The 20254-nt window shown below is 47.4% G+C and overlaps 1 protein-coding gene across 4 annotated transcripts; it reads left to right on the top strand.

Annotated features, from left to right (window-relative positions):
* Positions 1-650: 650 nt before the first annotated feature.
* On the top strand, positions 651-7131 carry TP53RK (TP53 regulating kinase). 4 transcript variants are annotated; one of them, XM_078879400.1, is made up of 4 exons: positions 651-816; positions 4322-4609; positions 5808-6109; positions 6413-7131. In XM_078879400.1, the coding sequence occupies exons 2-4, from the start codon at positions 4330-4332 to the stop codon at positions 6758-6760; spliced, it is 930 nt and encodes a 309-aa protein (XP_078735526.1). In that variant the 5' UTR covers positions 651-816; positions 4322-4329; the 3' UTR covers positions 6761-7131. The 4 variants fall into 4 exon arrangements, with proteins under 4 accessions (XP_078735526.1, XP_078735529.1, XP_078735525.1 ...); XM_078879403.1 differs by lacking the exon at positions 651-816 and adding an exon at positions 3598-3667 and having other exon boundaries at positions 6515-7131; XM_078879399.1 differs by lacking the exon at positions 651-816 and adding an exon at positions 3603-3667.
* Positions 7132-20254: the final 13123 nt, after the last annotated feature.

Here is a 20254-nt window from a genome sequence, read left to right as displayed (position 1 = left end):
TGCGTTACGAGTACAGCACACCGGTGTGTTGGGTGAGTAAACCCACAGAATGCACATGTTGGGTTTACATGATGCTGTGGGTTTACTCTCCAACACACCGGTGTGCTGTACAAGTAACCAATTGGCATATTTAGAAAAACCTTACTAATTGGCTGTGCCGGGTGGTGGTGGGTTTAGCGACACATTCATATTTACGCGATCTATACCCAAACCCCCCTCTATTTTAGATAATATTGGTCGCAAAGCCCCCTGCTCCACCCACCACCAAACGACTCCTCCCGTATCTTGATTTGAAGCTTTCGTGGACTGCATTAATCCACACTCTTTGGTTCTTTCGTTAAAGTCACGTAGGTAGACAAATACTTTATTTTTTATTTTAAAATATTTGATTTAATATCTATAAAATATTTTATAGGTATAAAATACAATATTTTATTATTTTTTATAAAATACTTTATTTTTAATTTTAAGTATTTTATAGGTATAAAATAAAATTTTTATTTTATACCTATAAAATATTTTATACCTACGTGACATTACCGAAAGAGTTATGCCACTCTTCCCGTGTTAAACACAATCCACTTTCGCTTCACCCTATGGGCGACGTCATCACGGCGCGCCCAACACGTAAAAAACAAACACGTGGGTCACAGCGCCACCACTGCATTGCATTTTCACAATCTCGCAAGAGGCTTCATCATCTTCATAATTTACAGATATTCTTTGTTTGTCAAGCCACTGCCGGATGAAGCCTCTTCCCCTATGAACACGCGGTCGCTCATGGGATTCGCTTGAGCATACTTCACACACATGCTGGTCAGTTCGTGCGATGCGTAAGAGGGCCCACTCCGTGGGATGTCGATTCGCGTAGAATTCGCAGCTCGTGTTGTGTGTTCGTCTCAATAAGCCGGCCAACCCGGGCAGGCCAACAACACATCGGGGTCTGTTCCGTGATCTCCTTCTCGTACCTGTCAACTTATAGGGTTTAAAGCGTATTCTTGTGCAGGGAAATTGGAGTTTTTAGGCCCATACGGCGTGCAGCCGTTTCATTAATAAATGCGTGTCTGTGTTTCTCCCTTGCGATGGGACTTTGTAGGATGAACGTTGATATTTATAAGGCCGTAATTGGTCTGGAATAAGGTAGGGCACTGATAAGGGGTTGACAGGGATGCCTTTTATCTTGCCAGCGAGCCTTAAGACACTCCACGTGACGGTCACAAGGTGCACCTAGCCTGGCACAGGCGCCGTGGTGGCTGTTGTGGCTATGGATTTTAATGCAAGACGTCTGAGTTGATACAGTGATACGGTGTACATATCTACGGGACCTTTTTGCCATTATCAAAATGATGAAAAACAATGGGGTTTCCACCTTTCTGGAAATAAAACAGGAAGCGTTTAAGATGTTCAAACATAATATACTGTAGATACATTTTGAAAGGCATCAGGTTTGCATTAAGCACACGTACATGTGGCAAAACATGCACACATAATATATGCATTGTCTTTAAAGCTACAGTTCACACTTCTGTTTTTACAGGTTTTTTGGGGGGGTTAGATCGCTTAAATATATAAATGTGTCGTTAAACCCGCCACCACCCGACACAGCCAACTAGTGAGGGTTGTCACGTAAACAGAACGTGGCCAATTCGTCACTGGTACAGCACTAGTGTGTAGTGTATAGTGTAGTGTATAGTACGGCACTAGTGTATAGTGTAGTGTATAGTGTAGTATACTAGTACACAGAGGTGGGACAAAGTCATTGTTATGCAAGTCCAAGTCGAGTCGCAAGTCATCAAATTCATGACTCGAGTCTGACTCGAGTCCAAGTCACATGACTCGAGTCCACATCTCATAGGTGGGACAAAGTCATTGTTATGCAAGTCCAAGTCGAGTCGCAAGTCATCAAATTCATGACTCGAGTCTGACTCGAGTCCAAGTCACATGACTCGAGTCCACATCTCATAGGTGGGACAAAGTCATTGTTATGCAAGTCCAAGTCGAGTCGCAAGTCATCAAATTCATGACTCGAGTCTGACTCGAGTCCAAGTCACATGACTCGAGTCCACACCTCTGCTAGTACAGCACTAGTGTATAGTGTAGTGTGTAGTGTATAATGTAGTATACTAATACAGCACTAGTGTATAGTGTAGTGTATAGTGTAGTATACTAGTACAGCACTAGTGTATAGTGTAGTGTATAGTGTAGTGTATAGTGTAGTATACTAGTACAGCACTAGTGTGTAGTGTATAGTGTAGTATACTAGTACAGCACTAGTGTGTAGTGTATAGTGTAGTGTATAGTAGTGTATAGTGTAGTATACAAGTACAGCACTAGTGTATAGTGTATAGTGTAGTGTATAGTGTAGTATACTAGTACAGCACTAGTGTGTAGTGTATAATAGTGTAGTGTATAGTGTAGTATACTAGTACAGCACTAACCGGTGTGTTGGAGAGCCAAGCCACAACATTTACAATCTGAGTACGACGTTTCGCCAGTAATTACAACCAGCTTCATCAGGCTACAGCCAGATTTGTGGAGAAATCCTCCTGTTTCGTTCCTTAAATAGAGGGGTAGATGTGATGGGGGGGTAATGTATGTATATAATTGACTGGGTATCCATTTCGGTACATCAAATACTAACCTTACTAATTCGCTCTGTCGGGTGGTCACGGGTTTAATGACACATTTATATATTTACGAGATCTAACCCCAAGAAAACCTGTATTATGGATGATATTGGTCACGAAAGCCTACGTCTTTTTCACCAGAAGACGGCTGTTTGTGTTGCGATCGAAACGTCGTGATCGATTATTTTTTCTTTACCGAAAGAACCAACGAGAATAGATTCCTGCAGTCACGAAAGCTCAAAATCAAGATTCACGCTTCTGTTGTTTATTCAAGGAAAATGTTTCAATTGCACGGTATTTAATTGCACAATGCACACACTTTAATATACAATTACTAATGTTGTGATGTCGGGACACCGGTTAATATTTCCGCTGTACCGTGTTCTCCGGATTATAAGACTCAGCCCCCAGAGGTAGAGCAATTACTTTGGACATGGCCAATGCACTGTTATTCACTGAAACAATTCATTCACAGGTTCCAATTCGCGCTGTGTTCTTCACTAATTTATAGAGGAGGGTGCGGGAGGGGGCACTTTTGCCGATTAGACATCATCACAAGTGTGAGGGCCACACATTTGAAATCATTGTTGGGTTTGAAGCAGCATGGTGATGATGATAGAGGATGTTTTCACTCGTTGTGTATTGTTGGGGGGGGGGGGGCGCACGTCAGGGTGAAGAAAGGCACATTGCGTTTCGTCAACGTTATCTCAACACACTCGTTAAATGTGGTGCACGGTTTGAGAATTACAAATCATTTCCTTCAATCGGTGCAGTTCATCGAACTCGGAGTTGGATCTGCAAGGGTTAGTACATACAGGGTTGCCCAAGAGTTGGGACACAAGAGGGTTATTTAATTTGTTTTAACACTGGCATTAAAAAAACTTTCATTGTTGATTCTTTAAGTCTACATTCGGTCTATTATTAATATCTATTTTTTCTTCTTCCTTTGCAGATGACATTTTAAACATGGAAAGGAAATTGACTAAGGACGAACGCATTTTATTGGTTTCTATGTATGCTAAGGATGGCAGCACGTTCCGGTCAGTCGCCGAAGACTTTAATGTGTTGCACCCTAACAAAAATATTGGATTTTCATCGGTCAGAAAAGTGATCATGCGTTTTAAAGACACTGGCAGTGTGCATGACCGACCGCGCAGTGGTCGAAAAAAAAGTAGCACGAGTGAAGCCACATCAATCATGGTGCTAGAGCATGTGATTACCAGTCCAGAAAAATCCACTCGAAAATTGTCACGAGAAACAGGTGTGCCAAGAACATCCTGCCAGCGCATACTCAAGGAGGGTCGCTTTCACCCTTTCAAAGGTCACTTGGTTTGTTAAAAGAAATCTTAATAACCCTATGTGCCCTCACTTTTAGGCCACCCTTTATATATGTACGTTGAGGTTGCCGAGTGAGCCAATAGGTGGTTTGTTTGTATGTCTTTATGTATTTATGTATGTTGAACTTCTTTCGCACCTTACGTAGCCAACCGTGCTAATCGGAGGTGCGGGGGAAGGAACAGCAAACTAAACACAAAAAAGAAGTTTCAGGTGCATCTGTGAAATGCTGCCGGTAAATGATGCAAGTGAGCGGCAGTGCCATTAACCATGCGGACTGATTTTGGCGACGGCAGTTGGCAAATTGTTGATTATTGCTTAGCTCCCTCGCATTTTTTGTACGATTTTTTTCCCTCCAGACATAGTGATGTCTAGTTGCATGGAGGGCGAGAAGAGAGAGGGGAAGGAGGGCAGCGGTGCGGGCGATGGCGGCACCGTCAAAGTGGAGACGGATCCCTTCCTCGCCGGCCTGACCCTGATCTCGCAGGGGGCCGAGGCTCGCGTCTATCGCGGGACCTTCCTGGGCCGCCCTGCCGTGCTCAAGGAGAGGTTTCCCAGGAAGTACCGACACCCGCAGCTCGACTGGCGCCTGACTAGGAGGCGTACTGTGCAGGAGGTGCGGTCTCTGCTGCGATGCAGAAGGGCAGGTGAGAGTTTCAAGTTCATTTATTAGGTATAGCCCTGTGAGACATGCGGCTCTTAAGTCGGGTGCAAACGCAACAAACAATATATGAACACAGATACGCGTGGGCTATGCTTCGTGATTTGTGATCGCTACTGTGGGGTGCAATTCAGAGGTCGCTATTTCGATCCGATTCGATCTCCCGGCGTGTCAGTTGAAAACAACGGGGCAAGTTTCTTCAACCATACAGCCTCTGTACACCCGGATGTATAAATGGGTACATCACAGTCAGTCGACGAGTCGCTTGTGTTTGGCTAGAGTGGTGGGTAACTCCTCTTCCAAGGTGTTTGGCCGGCGTCGAAGAGTAGGCCAAAATATCCTCTCGAGGGGCCAAGAGCTCCCCCTATTGGAGGCGTTTCCGCCAGCATTGGCGTGAGAAACGATGCTCCACTTCAGCACATTTTTGTTTCACGCCCATAACTCAGCAAGGAAAGGTCGGGCTTTCTTACGATACCAAGTTTGGAAATGTACTTTAGGGCAACATGTGGATTTGTGCAAGGTTTGTTCAAAGTGGCACCAATACCCGCCATTTGTCACTAATTGACGGTGACATCACCATGGCGCCTGTGCCAGGCCAGGTGCACTTTGAAGTGGCACAGGCACATACCAGCATACAACGGAATAATTTGAAATATATATGTTGGTGGTGGAGTGTAAAGCACACTGCCATATGAACCCGGCCGCTTGAGATTGACCGCTTGCTTCGGTTACCATCAGTGGCGAGCGATATCTGAACCGTGCCTAACCGCCCTCTCCCGTACCAACCCACATTGCTCAGCACGGTAAAGTAAAGCATGGTGAAGTATAGCATGGTGAAAACCCCCACAATCAACATGGTGTGGGGGGGGGGGGGGACTTCATCCAACAGTGCATTGACACACGGCGGAGCAGTGGCAGAGTGGTTAGCACACTTTGCTCTGACCCCAGCGTGGCGTGAGTTTGAATCGAGGCCACGGATTATGTCGGTGGCGATATCTGACTCAGTTTTGTGTTCCGCCATCACCAACCCGCACTGGCCAGTTTGGTGAAGTATTGTGGAAAAAAACCCCGACGGCCGAAGAAAGGCATGGTGGAATGCCTGAATGGTAAAGGGCCGTATATTATTGCTCTCGTGTCATTTTAATCGTTCACACATTGATTGTTGTACATTGTTCACCTCGCAGGCATCCTGACGCCCGTGGTTTACTTTGTGGATTATGAGCGCCATTGCATTTACATGGAGGACCTGGCGGGCGCCGTCACGGTGCGCGAGTATGTGCAGTCCACATCGCAAGCAGCAGCAGGAGGGGAGAAGCTGCTAACCTTGGCGGTGCTGATCGGACGCACGCTGGCGCACATGCACACACAAGACGTGGTGCACGGGGACCTCACCACCTCCAACTTGCTGCTGCTCTTCCCGCCAGCGGAATCTCCCGAGCCAGGAGCCGGCACTGCCTCACCGGAACCCTGCAAACAGCATCCCCAGGTGAGCTCAATCACTCTACCTCCACCCCTGTCACTCAGAAATTCCGCTGCAGTGGTTAGGGGCAGTACCGTAGCCCGGGCAGTTGTGCGTGTGCTGCTTTTGTTGTTGCAGAGGTTTGTGGTTCGAGCCTTCATGGCCATGCTGGTTATTGCTGCAGTTTTATCGACCGTCAAAATACTGCTTCACAGGGGACGTTGAAGAACCAATGACGATATTGGGAGAAAAAAAGAGTCGATGTGTTGCTGGAATCATGGTTAAACTTTTAAGGCGGTCTGTGTGCGTGCGTCCCTCTGCTGTGTTAAGGTGGGTGAAGAAGATATCCCTGCAGATGCTCCATCGCTCACCGCCACCGCCGCCACCAACACCACACACCCCGCACCATCCGTGCTGCACGTGCCCCCACAGCCGACTCCGCGCATGGCGCTCATCGACTTTGGGCTGAGCTGCGTGTCGGCGCTGGTGGAGGACAAGGCGGTGGATCTGCACGTGCTGGAGAAGGCCTTTCTGAGCAGCCACCCTGGCACGGAGGCCGTGTTTGCGGCCGTGCTGGCCGCCTACACGGCGACGATGAAGGGCCGCTTCGCCGCGCCCATCATCGCTAAACTCGACGAGGTGCGGCTCCGTGGCAGGAAGCGCTCCATGGTGGGGTGAGGAGGAGAGGGAGGAGGAGGAGGGATGGAGGTGGAGAGGGAGTCGGAAGGGGTGAGGGAGAGTGACTGACACGCCACAGTAGATTGAGAAAGATGAGGGGGTGAAGGAGTGACTGGTGGCGGAAGAGTAGGAGAAGGGGGGGGGCAGAGGAGGAGGAGGGGTGACGGGCGCTGTTTATGATGGAGTAAGGCATAACGAGGTGGAAACAGCAGAGGACGTGGGGGAGGCTGTAGTGGTCCCGGCCAAAGGAATATGGTTGTTGTGGTTATAATGTGGCTGTTCTGTACTGATGCACCGCATTTTTCCCTTTGAAACTCGCTGGGTCGCTGGCTGAACATATTTTCTGTATTAGAAATAAACATTGAAATGAATGGTAGTGGTTATGGTTGTGATTATGTGATGCCAATTGTTATTGGTGCTCTGTAAAGCACACATTCAGACAAAGGTGGAACACTGTCATCATATTTGGGGGGGGGGAGCACCCAGTTCTACATCACTATACTCGATATAATTCAACATGCAGTTAGGTTGATTGATGGTCCAGCATTGATTCATTCCAGTCACTCAATCACAAGGGGTCAGTTGCCTCTTTACCGCTCTTCTGTCATTATTACTGTAGTTTATGATCTGATGACATTAACGTATTGATTCCTCCATCCATTTTGAGGAACCAGTATACAAAACACTGTCTCTGAATTCAGCCACAATGCTGCAAACCAAAACACTTCTGTTTCTCTTACTTCGCTAGCACGGATCGACTACGGGATTACTTCTTCGTGTCGTTTTCTCCCAATCTGTCATGACCTTGCACAATTCAAGAAAAGTCTCAACTCTTAAGTATTTCAAAGTTTATTGCACTGTGTCTTGCTGGCAACTTGAGGTTTTTGACCTTTGCACCTGTGCTCAGTATCTGGGTTAAACATATATTGCAGACTAGCGGTAAGTACCCGGCGTTGCTCGGGCGAAAAAGGTAGACACACACATGGACTTACACGCAGACTTTGACCCACACACATAGAAACACATCGACTTAGACGCACACACACACACATGGTTAAACCCAGGATGGATCGTTAGCAGGCCAGCCTAAATGTTTCTAACCGGCGAAGATGTTCCATTAGGGAGGTGCATGTTTCGCAAGCGTATAGAAGGGAGGGAATTACCGTGGCCGAGAAGACCTGGAGCTTCATGCGGAGCAAGAGACCAGATAGCTTCCACACAGCTTAACGCATGCGATGAAAAGATAATGGCGCTCGACTGATTCGGAGTGAGACCTCTGCTGTTAAACCGGAGCCGGTCATGAGCACACTGGCCAGGTATGGGAATCTTGGCAATCTCTCCACAACCGCCGCATCACCAATTGTGAGTTGTGGGGGCGGATTGTTCGATGGTATAAAATACCGAGGCATGTGCTTAGTTTTGGTGGGGCTGATGGTAAGGCCCCACCTCTTAGTGGCAAGCTCCAGGTTCATCAGCAGTGATCAGCAATCACCAGAGCATCGGCATACATAAGATGGTTGAGCAATAGGGAGGCATCCCTTGACCGGACCCGGGCATCGATCAGCCTCCCATTGTATCTGTACCATATGGTAATTCCTCGGGTACAGCCATTGAAGGCTTCACGAACTACGTGGTCAAAAGATATGTTAAATAATGTGGAGCCAGAGGACATCCCTGTCACACCCCAAGGTGCAGAGGGAATGGCTCTGACTGACGGCCACGTGGTTTGACGCGGGACCGCTCACCATCTCTGATTGATGGACACAAGACGGAAATCTGACTGGACACGGGGGCCAGCGTGCCACTGGTTGAGGCCGCATCGACCAACTGCTAACTCCAGCTGCACGCTGCCGGTGGAGTGGAGTTGGGTTGACTGCACCGCCCGATGCTGGACCTCCGCCTGGGGGGGGGGGGGGGGGGGACACAGCATCCAACATTAGCTCCCAAACTTTGTCCCAGCAATGCATCGCTGGGACAGACCTGCAGGAGAGATGTCCGGCTGTACCTCCATTATTAATTGATATTTTGGGTTTATATAACGCGCAGCAGACCCAACCAAATGGCTTCAGAGCAGCGTATATAAAAACATAAACTCTGGGTTGAAGCCAGGCATCTGGACATACAGATCGCTGATGACCAGTCTCCCCAGCAGATGGGGAAAGAGATGCAATGGAGAGAGGTGACGGGCTTATAGCTGTGTGTGCGTGAACACAGTGAGCTGTCACCATAGTGAGTTGCGTTTTTACTTATTCATCATTAACAGTGTCACAACCTTCGTAGTTGAAATATATTTAAGCAGTGATGTAGAGTCCTTTGCGTAGACAAATCGCTGATATATTTTATTTTTGAAAACAGCCACTAAAACCTATAATGTATTTACCAACTTTACCGTTTCTTTCAAATCTATACAACCAAATTACCCTATTTTGCCGGCTCTCAGAAGCTAAGTGGGGCTGGGAGATTGCTTTGGGGGGGGAAAACAAGACGTCATATGCTCTGCCCGCATAGTGGCCAGTAGATGGCAGTAGAGCAATACAAATCTTTAATCTATCTGTGCTGAGCTTAGAGTGTGTCATGCATGGAGGGCTTTTCTCCGGGTTGTCAGGTTTCCTCTGACGTGTCAGTTTCATGTATTAGGTACTAGCTTTACTACCCGGCTTCGCCCGGGACTTGGATTCACCACGCCCGCGGCCGCCTTTGTCTCCCCAGTGGCGATGTTCACACACCACACCAGTTACTCGTTTGAGGCTGAGTCGACCTAGGGGAGGCCCAGGACCAGGTTAAAATAATCGTCACCGGTACTGGCCGTGAGCGGGAATTCGAACCCGAGTCGCCGGGTTCGTAGCGCAGCGCGAACCACTACACTACCATGCGTTACGCTTCCACGTGCGCGGGACACGTGACAGATGTGACGTCACAGCTCACTGGCCGTGCAAAAATACATGCGTTATTGAGCTCCCCACCCCCCCATAAAAGTGTATTTTAATAATTGTTGCATGGTGTACAGTCTGGAAAGTACCCACATGGCAATTTCCAGTTTGTTGCATGTCGGGAAGTACGCTAAACATTTTGAACAGACACACATAATCACAACTTTGCGTTTTATATATATGGAGATAACCCTGTGAGCATTGCGGCTCTTGACTCGGGTGCAACCGCATGAACCAAAAACTCATTTATGGAATCGGTAAAACATCCACAGAGCAGGACCCTCTTGAGAAAAAGTATCGAGACTCAGTTAAGGATGTCCTGGGGAAAAATAAAAAGAATGACTGTACTTTTAATAATTAAAAAAAAAATTTCCTTCGCATCCCAGTGTCAATTTATTTTTCCAATACATCTTCAGCCTCTCAGTCCGATTGTCAGATATTGGCAGAAACATTAACTCATTCTAACATCACAAGTGCAGTCTTTAGCTTTAGGGTAGGGGTTCTCAATTACATCATTGTCAGCAATATTCATGATTAAATCGCTTGCAAATCAATCACGGTCCTACAAAGCAATAATCCACCCAGCACCTGAGCACGAGCTGATTTCCGTCGCTCCATCTTTGCAGTGAACGTCATCTTAGACGCATTCTAGAGCTTAGTTGCAGCCTGGTTTGTCAAAAAAAAAGTTGTATTTACACACCAGGTACTTCAACATGCATGGCACCTCGCTGTACCTGTGGCTATCCGTCACGCGCCTCCCTACCGCTTCAATCTACCAGCCACCCAGAAAATATTCGGCGAGAAATTAAGTCGTGGCACATTATATAGTTTGGCTGCCACCTAGTTGTGTCGCCGAGGGGGTGATGTACCGTTCTCGTTCCGTTGTGGATGTGCACTGATGCCTACTCTGAGGCACGTAAAATGCAGATCGATCGATCGAGTTGCTATTCTTACTCACTGGCCATCAGTCCACATTCGTGACGTTTCCTGCCCAAGCCCAATTACTTTTCTTGAACGGTCAATATCTTGTCTTTAACACGCATCTGCTCTCCAATCCATGTGCGCTTCTCTTTCCGTCTGTCTCAGCGAAAACAGTGTCAAGTCTTTGCAAGAAGAGGGTTACTCTATGAGACCTCATTTACCAGTGGCAAAATATAGTAATAGGGTTTTACCCTTTCAACTGGTACAAAAACTGACATTATGCCTTGTATAAAGGTGTCAGTTTTTGTACCAGTTGAAAGGGTAAAAACCTATTACTATATTTTGCCACTGGTAAAGGAGGTCTCATTGTAAATACTTTCCCCGAGCTCTCAATACTCTGATAGTGCGCTGTTTTTTGAGTTGTACGCCTTTTGGCGTCATCTGGTCCAACACCAATGGAGACTAGGCTCTAAGAAAAGCTGTCTCGGGTGTGGACCAATCAACTTCAAGGACAGTGCATATTATTATCATTATCAGAGTTGTTTCTTTTTGTTTGCATTTTGACTGCTTGTGTTGTGGTTATTGCAAACATGATGCCTTGTATAAAGGTGTCAGTTTTTGTACCAGTTGAAAGGGTAAAAACCTATTACTATAAGAGGGTTACTCTTTGGTTCTTTCGGTAAAGTCATGTAGAAAGAGAAAACAATAAATTAAATAATAGCAGACGACGTTTCGATTGCAACACGAGCAATCATCAGGTACAAATGAAAGAGAAAATATAACCTAGTAAACCTAGAAATATAACAGTCAACACCCTACCTATTTGTACCTGATGATGATTGCTTGCTTTCATTTGTACCTGATGATGATTGCTTGTGTTGCATTCGAAACGTCGTACGCTATTATTTAATTTCTTATTTTCTCTTTCTACGTGACTTTACCGAAAGAACCAACGAGTAATTCCTGCAGTCACGAAAGCGCCAAATCAAGAAGAGGGTTCTTGATTGCCGACGCTAATACCTGGTTCTACGTGTCCCGAAGTTAGGATCTCTGTCACGTAACTCAATTCCGCACTGTCAGAAATGTTCCGATACGGGAATGTATTTCGATAGGGCTGAGTCGAGGGTTACGATGGGACCCACATGACGTGCGGGACAATCACTCTGAGTGGCTGTTAAATAACGGAGGTGGTGTCTGGCAGGGTGCAGAGGAAAAGGGGACAGAGGGTTCAAGAAGTGGTCAAACATTCATGAATGCTGGATACAGTATTCTTTTGCAAATACAAGTTTCAGGTGTATTCTCTTTAACCAGGTGATAACTCAAGGGGCCAAGATGTCTCATTTGCAAGAGTGACCTTGATCACTAAATAGGCACATAAACTTGCTACTTGTCTGAGTATAAAAAATTTTTATCTGATTTTTTTTAATATGGCATTGTGGTGCTTACGTGCTACGTTTGCACGCCTAATTCTTGAGTGAGGGATTTCTCTGGGAACATGTTTCCTGCCCACTGTGAAGAACGAGTCAGATATTAATCCCCGCCTGAACGTGTCACTTTCAGGCGGAGATTGTTTTTATATAAGACACGCACAGGTTATCATACACCGGTGACATTTTCCTGACCGGCATGTTACTCATATTTATCTTGTCTTTCGCTCCCCTCTTTGTGTTCCTGTGTGCGTTCGGCGCATACCGTTTGTTCCTTGGGGTTTCTGAGGATTTGATGATCAGAATCAGAATCGTAATATTTATTTATACTGGGGGAATTCGATGAGCTATAAAAAAAAATATATATATTTTGGACATCTGTACACTTACTGTCCTACTGGACATAGATGTCCAGTGGGGGCTGGTTAAGAACGTTTCAACAATAGTACAAAACCAATTTAACACGTAGGCTTTCGCGACCAATATCCATCAGAACGTTTTTTGGGTTAGATCGCGTAAATCTATAAATGTGTCGTTAAAACCCGCCACCACCCGACACAGCGGCGTCATTTATCCAACAACAACAACAAAAGAATCGCTAATTCGGACCATGACGCAGCCACACAATGGGCCTCAACTCCCGCGGATGGCGTCGTTGTTCGCTTCCAAGTAGTCGCCCGCGCGTCGAACACTTTCAGTGCGCACCGGCAGCGCTCATCGGCAGCGCAGAGGCAATAGTTTGATGATTTCCGGCCAAATTTCGTGGGTTTCCTCTCAACGTCGTCGCCCCCTTGAATTGCCAACGCCAAATGCGCCCCGCCCTCGGTTCTACGTCGTCCTGAGGTGAAGCCATCAACTCTCAACGTAACTCCATCGCGCAGTGTCAGATGTGTTGAACCAATGCCGTTATTATAATATTAATTGGGGGGGGGAAACAATATTCAAATATGCTCAAAATGCCCCCCCCCCCCCCCGCGATATATTGCTATACAAAATAATTGCTATGCTATGTAAATAAAAGTAACAATTTGATAAACCTTGGCCACAATATCTGGACTTGTCTTCATATAAATCAATGCATAGATATCTGTTCATATTATTGTGGTTATGGTTGTTCTTTATTAATCCCTAATCTCTGCCATTACATACAATGAAACAAGAAATTGTAAAAAAAGAAAAAACTGAGCAAATGAAATAAATACACTATTAGACATTATTGTAAAAAATAAATAAAAAGTCCATCTTTTTTTTTACCTACGTGACTTTACCGAAAAAAGCCTAAGAGTATAAAAAGTCCATCCCATGTGTTAGTGACTTTTTTTATATTTAAGGCAGGAAATGAATTTTCAAATTTAGATATTTTTCTGGGTTGGTAACCCCCAAACACCCTGGAAGATTTGCCCCCCCCCCCCCCAATGTTGACTCCATGGCTACGGCCTTGTGTTAAACCAACGTCAACACCAACGTTGGCTCAACGTCGAAACCAACGTTGGCTCAACGTCGAAACCACCGTGGCATTTATTGCCCCCCGGCCCGCTGTTCGCGCGCGCTGCTGCCGCTTAACCTCACGAGCGGGGACGCTGCCGGGCAGGCCACAGGGGCCAGCGGGGGCGGGCGTGAAGGTCGTCGGCACGCGCCCATCGCTTAGCCCGCCCGCCCGCTCGCTCGCTCTGTGGTGTGGACGGGGCCTCCTCCCCTGTGGCCCCACACACGCGCGCAAAAAACAACACACAGGGGGTGGCAGTGACAGATTGGGAGCCCCCCCCCCTCCCCCCCCGAGTTGAAAGTGCAGCCCGACCCACATCAACCATCGTCGTTACGCGCAAGCTTCCTTCAACGTGACGGTTGATACAATCACGTCCGGGACACCCCCCCCCCCCGACAAAGATCCCCCGTGTAGCCTGTGATAGATTGTTGGGGCAAGTGCTGTTAGCGAGCACCTACGACGGGGTGGGTGGGCAGCACCACGCCCCGGCCGCCTTTGTCTCCCTAGTGGCTATGTTCCAACAACCCTAACCAGGTACTCATTTGAGGCTGAGTCGACCTAGGGGAGGCCCAGAACCGGGTTCGTAGCGCAGCGCGCTAACCGCTACGCTACCGCTCCCCACTACCCCCCCCCCCCCACATATCCTCACACCGACACGTGCCCCCAACACCCCCTCCCCCACACACCCCTCACGCCCCCCCCCCCTTAAACCCCCCTCGACTCCTCACCCCTCCCCGTGCACCCCCCACCGCTGCCCCTAACGTGACGCTGCTCAGGTTGTGTGCGGGGGGGGGGGTCAGAGGTCAGTTTCCTTCCGCCCGTCAGCAGCTGTCAATCAAAACACAGCGGCTGCACCCAACGTCTCACGAAGCGGGTGCTGTGTCAGAGTGAAGGCTGCTGTTGCTGCTGCCCCGAGGTTGCCTGGCATGTGTATGTATGTGATGTAATGCTGAACTTCTTTCGCGCCGTACGTGGCCAACCGTGCTCATCGGAGGAGTCGGGGCTGCTGCCATCTGGAGTGGAACTCGTCGTGGTCTTCGCCTCTTCAAGCTGTGGGTCTGGAAGCGTGTTGGCTGTCCTGACCCGGTATGTAGTTAGGGGCCGGCCATAAATGACGTCACGCGATTTTGGACGATTTTTGACTCCCCCCCCCTTCGTCACACGGCGTCACAAAAAGTCAGACCCCCCCCCCCTCAAATATGACGTCACAAAGCTCTGCCCCCCCCCCCTCCCACAAAAAACACATCCTTCAAATCGCTTTAAACTATTGTCATTGTAGTGCGTATTTAATGTGGCGCTGCACTCTGATGTTGTAGGAGAAAACATTTATTAAAAAGTCAATTTAATTAAGTAGAACATGTTGTCTATATATATTAAAAGTTACGCATTTTGATGTGACGTCACATTTCTCAAACCCCCCCCATCGTCATACATCGTCACAAATGTCTGACCCCCCCCCCCCCCCACTAGATGCGTGACGTCATTTATGGACGGCCCCTTATCCCCTATGGCTGTAAAGCCCCGAATAAGAGAGAGTGCCTCTACTAGTGTCTCTGAATTAGTACACTACACGTGTTGAGTACATGTCTGGGTGGTAACCGGCAGAGATGGGTTTTGATGAATGCAGTGAATTGAATTCGAGAAGCAACTACGGGGTTCTTTGATGCAGTTAGGGAAACCTGAGTTGGTTTATGATGTCCGAGTCGGCGTTTGATCAATGTGACATCTGTTTGCTGCAGATGTCACTTGCAAAGATCAGCCCTCGGCATGTCACACCATCCAGCGTTTTATGGCTCGAACAAAAAATACGAATCCTTGAATAGACGTCTATAACAAAATAAAACATGTCTGCTGTATTACTGTTTGCTGCAGATGTCAATCGTAAAGATCAGCCCTCAGCATGTCACACCATCCAGCGATGTATGGCTTTTAAAAACAATTATTACAATAATCCTTGAACAGACATCTCTAACAAAACAGACCAAATTACGCCGCATTACTTAAGGTCTCTATTCATTTTACTAATTGACCCGTTATTATAGTTTTTATTTTATCTTCAAAACAAGTAAAAGAGGCTCATGGGGAGCGAGGTGGGAAAAAGAGATGTGGGAACAGGGGGGCCCACCCCGCTGATCTCAAATTTGTGGCCCTGACCCAGCTGCCCTCCTCATAAAATGCCATTCTATCCGAAAATACATCACTCGCGAATGACAATGGGTGGTATTTGGGGGGGGGGGGGGGGAATTATGCTGGCTAGGTAAACACCCCCCCTCCCCCCCCCCGTGGAAAGATTATATCCATGTTGACAGCCTTGATAAACGGGCGCGAACAAATGCTGGAAAAAAACCGCCGGCAAGTTGCAACTTTGGAAGGAAGCCACCGTTGTTTGTTCAGCGGCCGTCACTAGAACGGGACTGGCAAGAAAATGTCTCAAATATGCAGCTACCATTCTCTGATTTCAGTAAAAGAGATAATGTGACAGCTTGGGGTCAGGGGTCAAAGGAATGAGGGATTAGAGTTTTTTTTTAAATTAAGAACGCGGCTCTATGAGCGTGATTAAAGGGAAACGGGACAAAAAAAACACGCCAAAAATATGTATTTGAAGCCCGGTTGTTTGTTTCAAAAAATGTTTTTGTCGCAATCGCACGAGATGTGGGCCCAGACACACGAGCAAAAACAGTGGTGGTGCCCGCGCGTGCGTACGTATGCGTAAACACACACAGAGGCCCTTTCAAGTCGACTGCTCTATGATGAGTCATTGGCTGGGTATGAATGTAATTGTATATTTGTGAGGTGCGCGCAATAAAAAAAACACTAAAGGATTGGCCTCAAAGGACGAACTATGCCGGAGGCAAGCTTCCGACGATCAACGATTCCCAAGCATCCGGATCCATGAGTAATTGTGTTTGAAATGTGTGCGCGCGTGTGTGTGCGCGTCTACGGAAGGGGGAGCGGCAGTGCAGCGGTTAGTGCGCAGCGCTACGAAACTGGCCACCCGAGTTCGATTTCAGACTCGGGAACACAAACACCAGCGGTCCTGGGCCTCTTCTAGGTCGACTCGGCCTCAAATCAGTATCTGGTACAGTGCGTACCAGGAGGTGCCGGAGTGGCGAGATGTTAACTGCCTCGCTTGGTATGCAGGAGGTCGTGGGTTCGAGCCCGATCCTCACGCCACTATATTTGGAGTTTGCGGTGTCTCTCTCCACGTGGTCGCGTGCATTTTTCCCCGGGTCCTCCAGTTTTTTCCTCCACATTTAGAATCAAACTGCGTTTAGAGTATTTGGTTGCTATACATTTCCACGTGATAAGCCACTTCGGTGAGCTATCATTTGTGGCCGAGTCACTTCTGAAAAAAGAGCTTTTAATCTCAGTGGGTCTTACATGGTAAAAAAAAAGTTTTTCGAAGTTTATTATCATCAACATCATCATCATAATTTATGACTTGATATTGCACCTTACAAGTATGAAACAAGTCTCGAATTGCCAACGGAATTAAGGGGCACAACTAAACGGAGCACCGCACACAAAGGCATGAGCGGCACACGTCAACTAAGAATCGCAAACGGTTTCCATGACAACGAGCAACATTGTCGACACCGGAGGGTATATGATCATTCGTCACGTCTCTCCCCACTGATTTCCATCTCCAAACTCATTCCCATGGTCACCCAACAACAACAACAACAAAGTTAACTTTCTATCGCCTCCAAAGGCGATTGCATTTCAATTTGACGTTTCTGGCGTGCTTTTGCTCTCTGACCTATGAAATGTCACGTCGATATTGTCCGATGTTTGTTCGTGAACTTTTCAACGAAACTCAAAACTATTTTTTTACACGACAACGCCTGGCGACTTCCTCATTGAAGAGTTTCAAGAAGGAGAGCCGGAACGACTAGTTGATGACGTCGATCCATCGACTAAAAAAATATTGAATCACTCCTTTTGCACGGATTGCTCGCAAGACACAGTGGGAAACTCCCTGCAAGCCACGCCCAGCGTTACGTGTCTGATAATGCCGATATCATCACCAAGTCCCGCCCATCACCTCCCGTCCAGCGGCACACGTGGAAACACAGGTGCTTTTTTTCCCCGCCCAGATATTCTTGCGTTATCCAATTGGTTGAGTAATTTAACCAATACTTGCTAATCAACTAGAGTACTTTAATATTCATACATCCCAGCTGTAATTGTAGGTTTATAACAGTATTACCCATTTATCGTCCTCAACCATCATCTATCCACTGCTAAATGAAGGGCTGCCCGAGCCATCACCACTCATCGCGGTCTTGCGATGCAACAATCCATCTCGCACCCACACGCAGGAGGTGATCCCATCGCTCCATCTCAGCAGATGATGCCCTCTCAGACGCCTGCACTGCATTCCCAGTGTTGTAATGTTACAAACGCGGTGATTGCAAGTTAAATGTAGCGTAACACAACGGACAACAAACATTTAGATGGCTTTTAACTGCGTTAATATAATGCATGACAGTGAGATTCATGTCAACTACCCGTTCAAGTAAAGAATAGACTATTATCCATCAGTGGATGGAGACTGGCTGACCTCTGATCTGGTCAACATACCATGCTACCGTCTTGTCTCATCCACACCCTGTCCAACCACCTCGTGTCTCATCAACTCCGTGTCCAACCATCACACTGCAGCTCACCTCACTTCTCTCTCTCTGTGCTACCTTCCTCACACCGCTCCTCTTTGGAATTCCCTCCCAACTCCCCCCCCCCAGCCAAGCGCTTTGCTCAATCCACTCGACGCGTTCCACACTCTTACAACTTTCATCGAGCTCTCTGTTGCTGGCCAATTGACATTGTTGGGTCTTTGGGCCTACTGTGCCCAGAGTTCTCTTGTTTTAATCCCAGGTCATTAAATGGGCATTTAAAGACACGATTTCATAATGAACCTTTTTCCCCCCTTCAGAGACTGGTTTCTCAGGAATGGGGGGGTGGGGCGGGGTAAAGGTCAGCGTGTATTGTGACACAGAGTGTAGCTACGGGAGATTGGGAGGGGGGGTAGTTGGATGACAAGTTGGATTGGGGATGGGGGACAGGATTCGTGCTCACGGAGGGACACGTTGATGATGTCACAGCAGTGCTGAGATGATGTCACAGCCGTGCTGAGATGATGTCACAGCCGTGCTGAGATGATGTCACAGCCGTGCTGAGATGATGTCACAGCCGTGCTGGGATGACGTCACAGCCGTGCTGGGATGACGTCACAGCCGTGCTGTGATGATGTCACAGCCGTGCTGAGAGATGTCACAGCCGTGCTGAGATGACGTCACAGCCGTGCTGAGATGACGTCACAGCCGTGCTGAGATAACGTCACAGCCGTGCTGGGATGATGTCAAGCCGTGCTGAGATGATTTGCGGTGTCAGAGGCGCAGCTTCTTCTTTGCGCCCTTCAGTGTGCCCCTAAATGTATGTGCAGAAACAGAGGGCGTAGGTGTGATATGGGCAGAGGGAAATAACGGGGAAGTACTGAGCCTCAATCAGGGCAGGGAGTCGACAGCACGGGTGGCTGGGGTACGTTGCAGACCATGTGGACAGCAGAGAAGAATGAGTGGCCTCGCACTGAGCTAAGGCTGACTGGGAGCTTTGATAGAAAGTCTTGGTTTCTGGAGCTGAGGAGTGCGTGAAGGGGAATAGGTTCAGATGAGAGGGGAGTAGAGTGAGATGCGAGATGAGAGGTAGGAGAGTTTGTGGATGGGAGCAGACTGTGCTGTGATGCACATTATCTGACTGCTGGCGATGTGACTGAAGCTTAACTGTGCGTGCAAAAAACAAGTTACTGACCCACATTGTGCCCATCGCCATCAACATTCGGGAATATACCCATACATCACCACGCTGGTCAGTGCGTGTTGATGACGCTGAGAGAACAGCAATGGATGTTGCTGCACGGCCCTCTGCTGCATGCCCAATAACGCCTGTCTCTCGCGCAAGCTGGGTCGCCCATCCTGCAAGCGATGTACAGGCTCAAAACCTGCTGAGCATGCGAGGTCCGATGGGGATCGCCCGCGCTCCGGGTGATTTGGTCCCAGTTCAGCCGCGTCAATCGGGTGCCGTCATAGCTGCTCGAAAACTCGTCAGACGTACGCCACAGTTAAGGCTCAACGGAGGAGAGATCTTGTCAGTGATGGCATTAGGAGTGAGAACAGGACGCGAAAGCGCAGGGCTCCAAATGGCTCAAGAAAAATACATCGACACGGGATATCGGACGTCAGCTCAAATTTAGATCCTATTAACCATGCCACGATCAGTCACATAAAAGGTCAATTCATACTCTATGGTTCTTTCGGTAAAATCACGTAGGTATACAATATAAAATAAATAAAAATAAATGTATTTTATATTTTATACCTACGTGACTTTAACGAAATATCTTATTGGTTATTTCGGTAAAGTCACGTAGAATGGAAATAATTAAATAATAAAAATAAAACATAATAAAATAATTTTCACGACGTTTCCCTGAATCCCTGCAGTCACGAAAGCTTTAAATCGAAATTTACCGAAATAACCAAAGAGTATGGAATCTTGCAGTCACGAAAACTTCAAATCTAGGCCAATTCATCTCTCATCTTTATGGTATTTGCATCTCTCATCTCACTACATCTCTACTTTGCGTCTACGCATCTCTCTGATCTCGCTACATACATCTCTTATGAATAATCTCTGCTTGAGGGCCCACCAGCCACTGACCCTGGATCCT

Source organism: Lampetra fluviatilis, chromosome 54 (assembly GCF_964198595.1).
Source record: "Lampetra fluviatilis chromosome 54, kcLamFluv1.1, whole genome shotgun sequence".
NCBI lineage: Eukaryota > Metazoa > Chordata > Hyperoartia > Petromyzontiformes > Petromyzontidae > Lampetra > Lampetra fluviatilis.
This window is presented reverse-complemented; position numbering and strand designations above follow the sequence as displayed.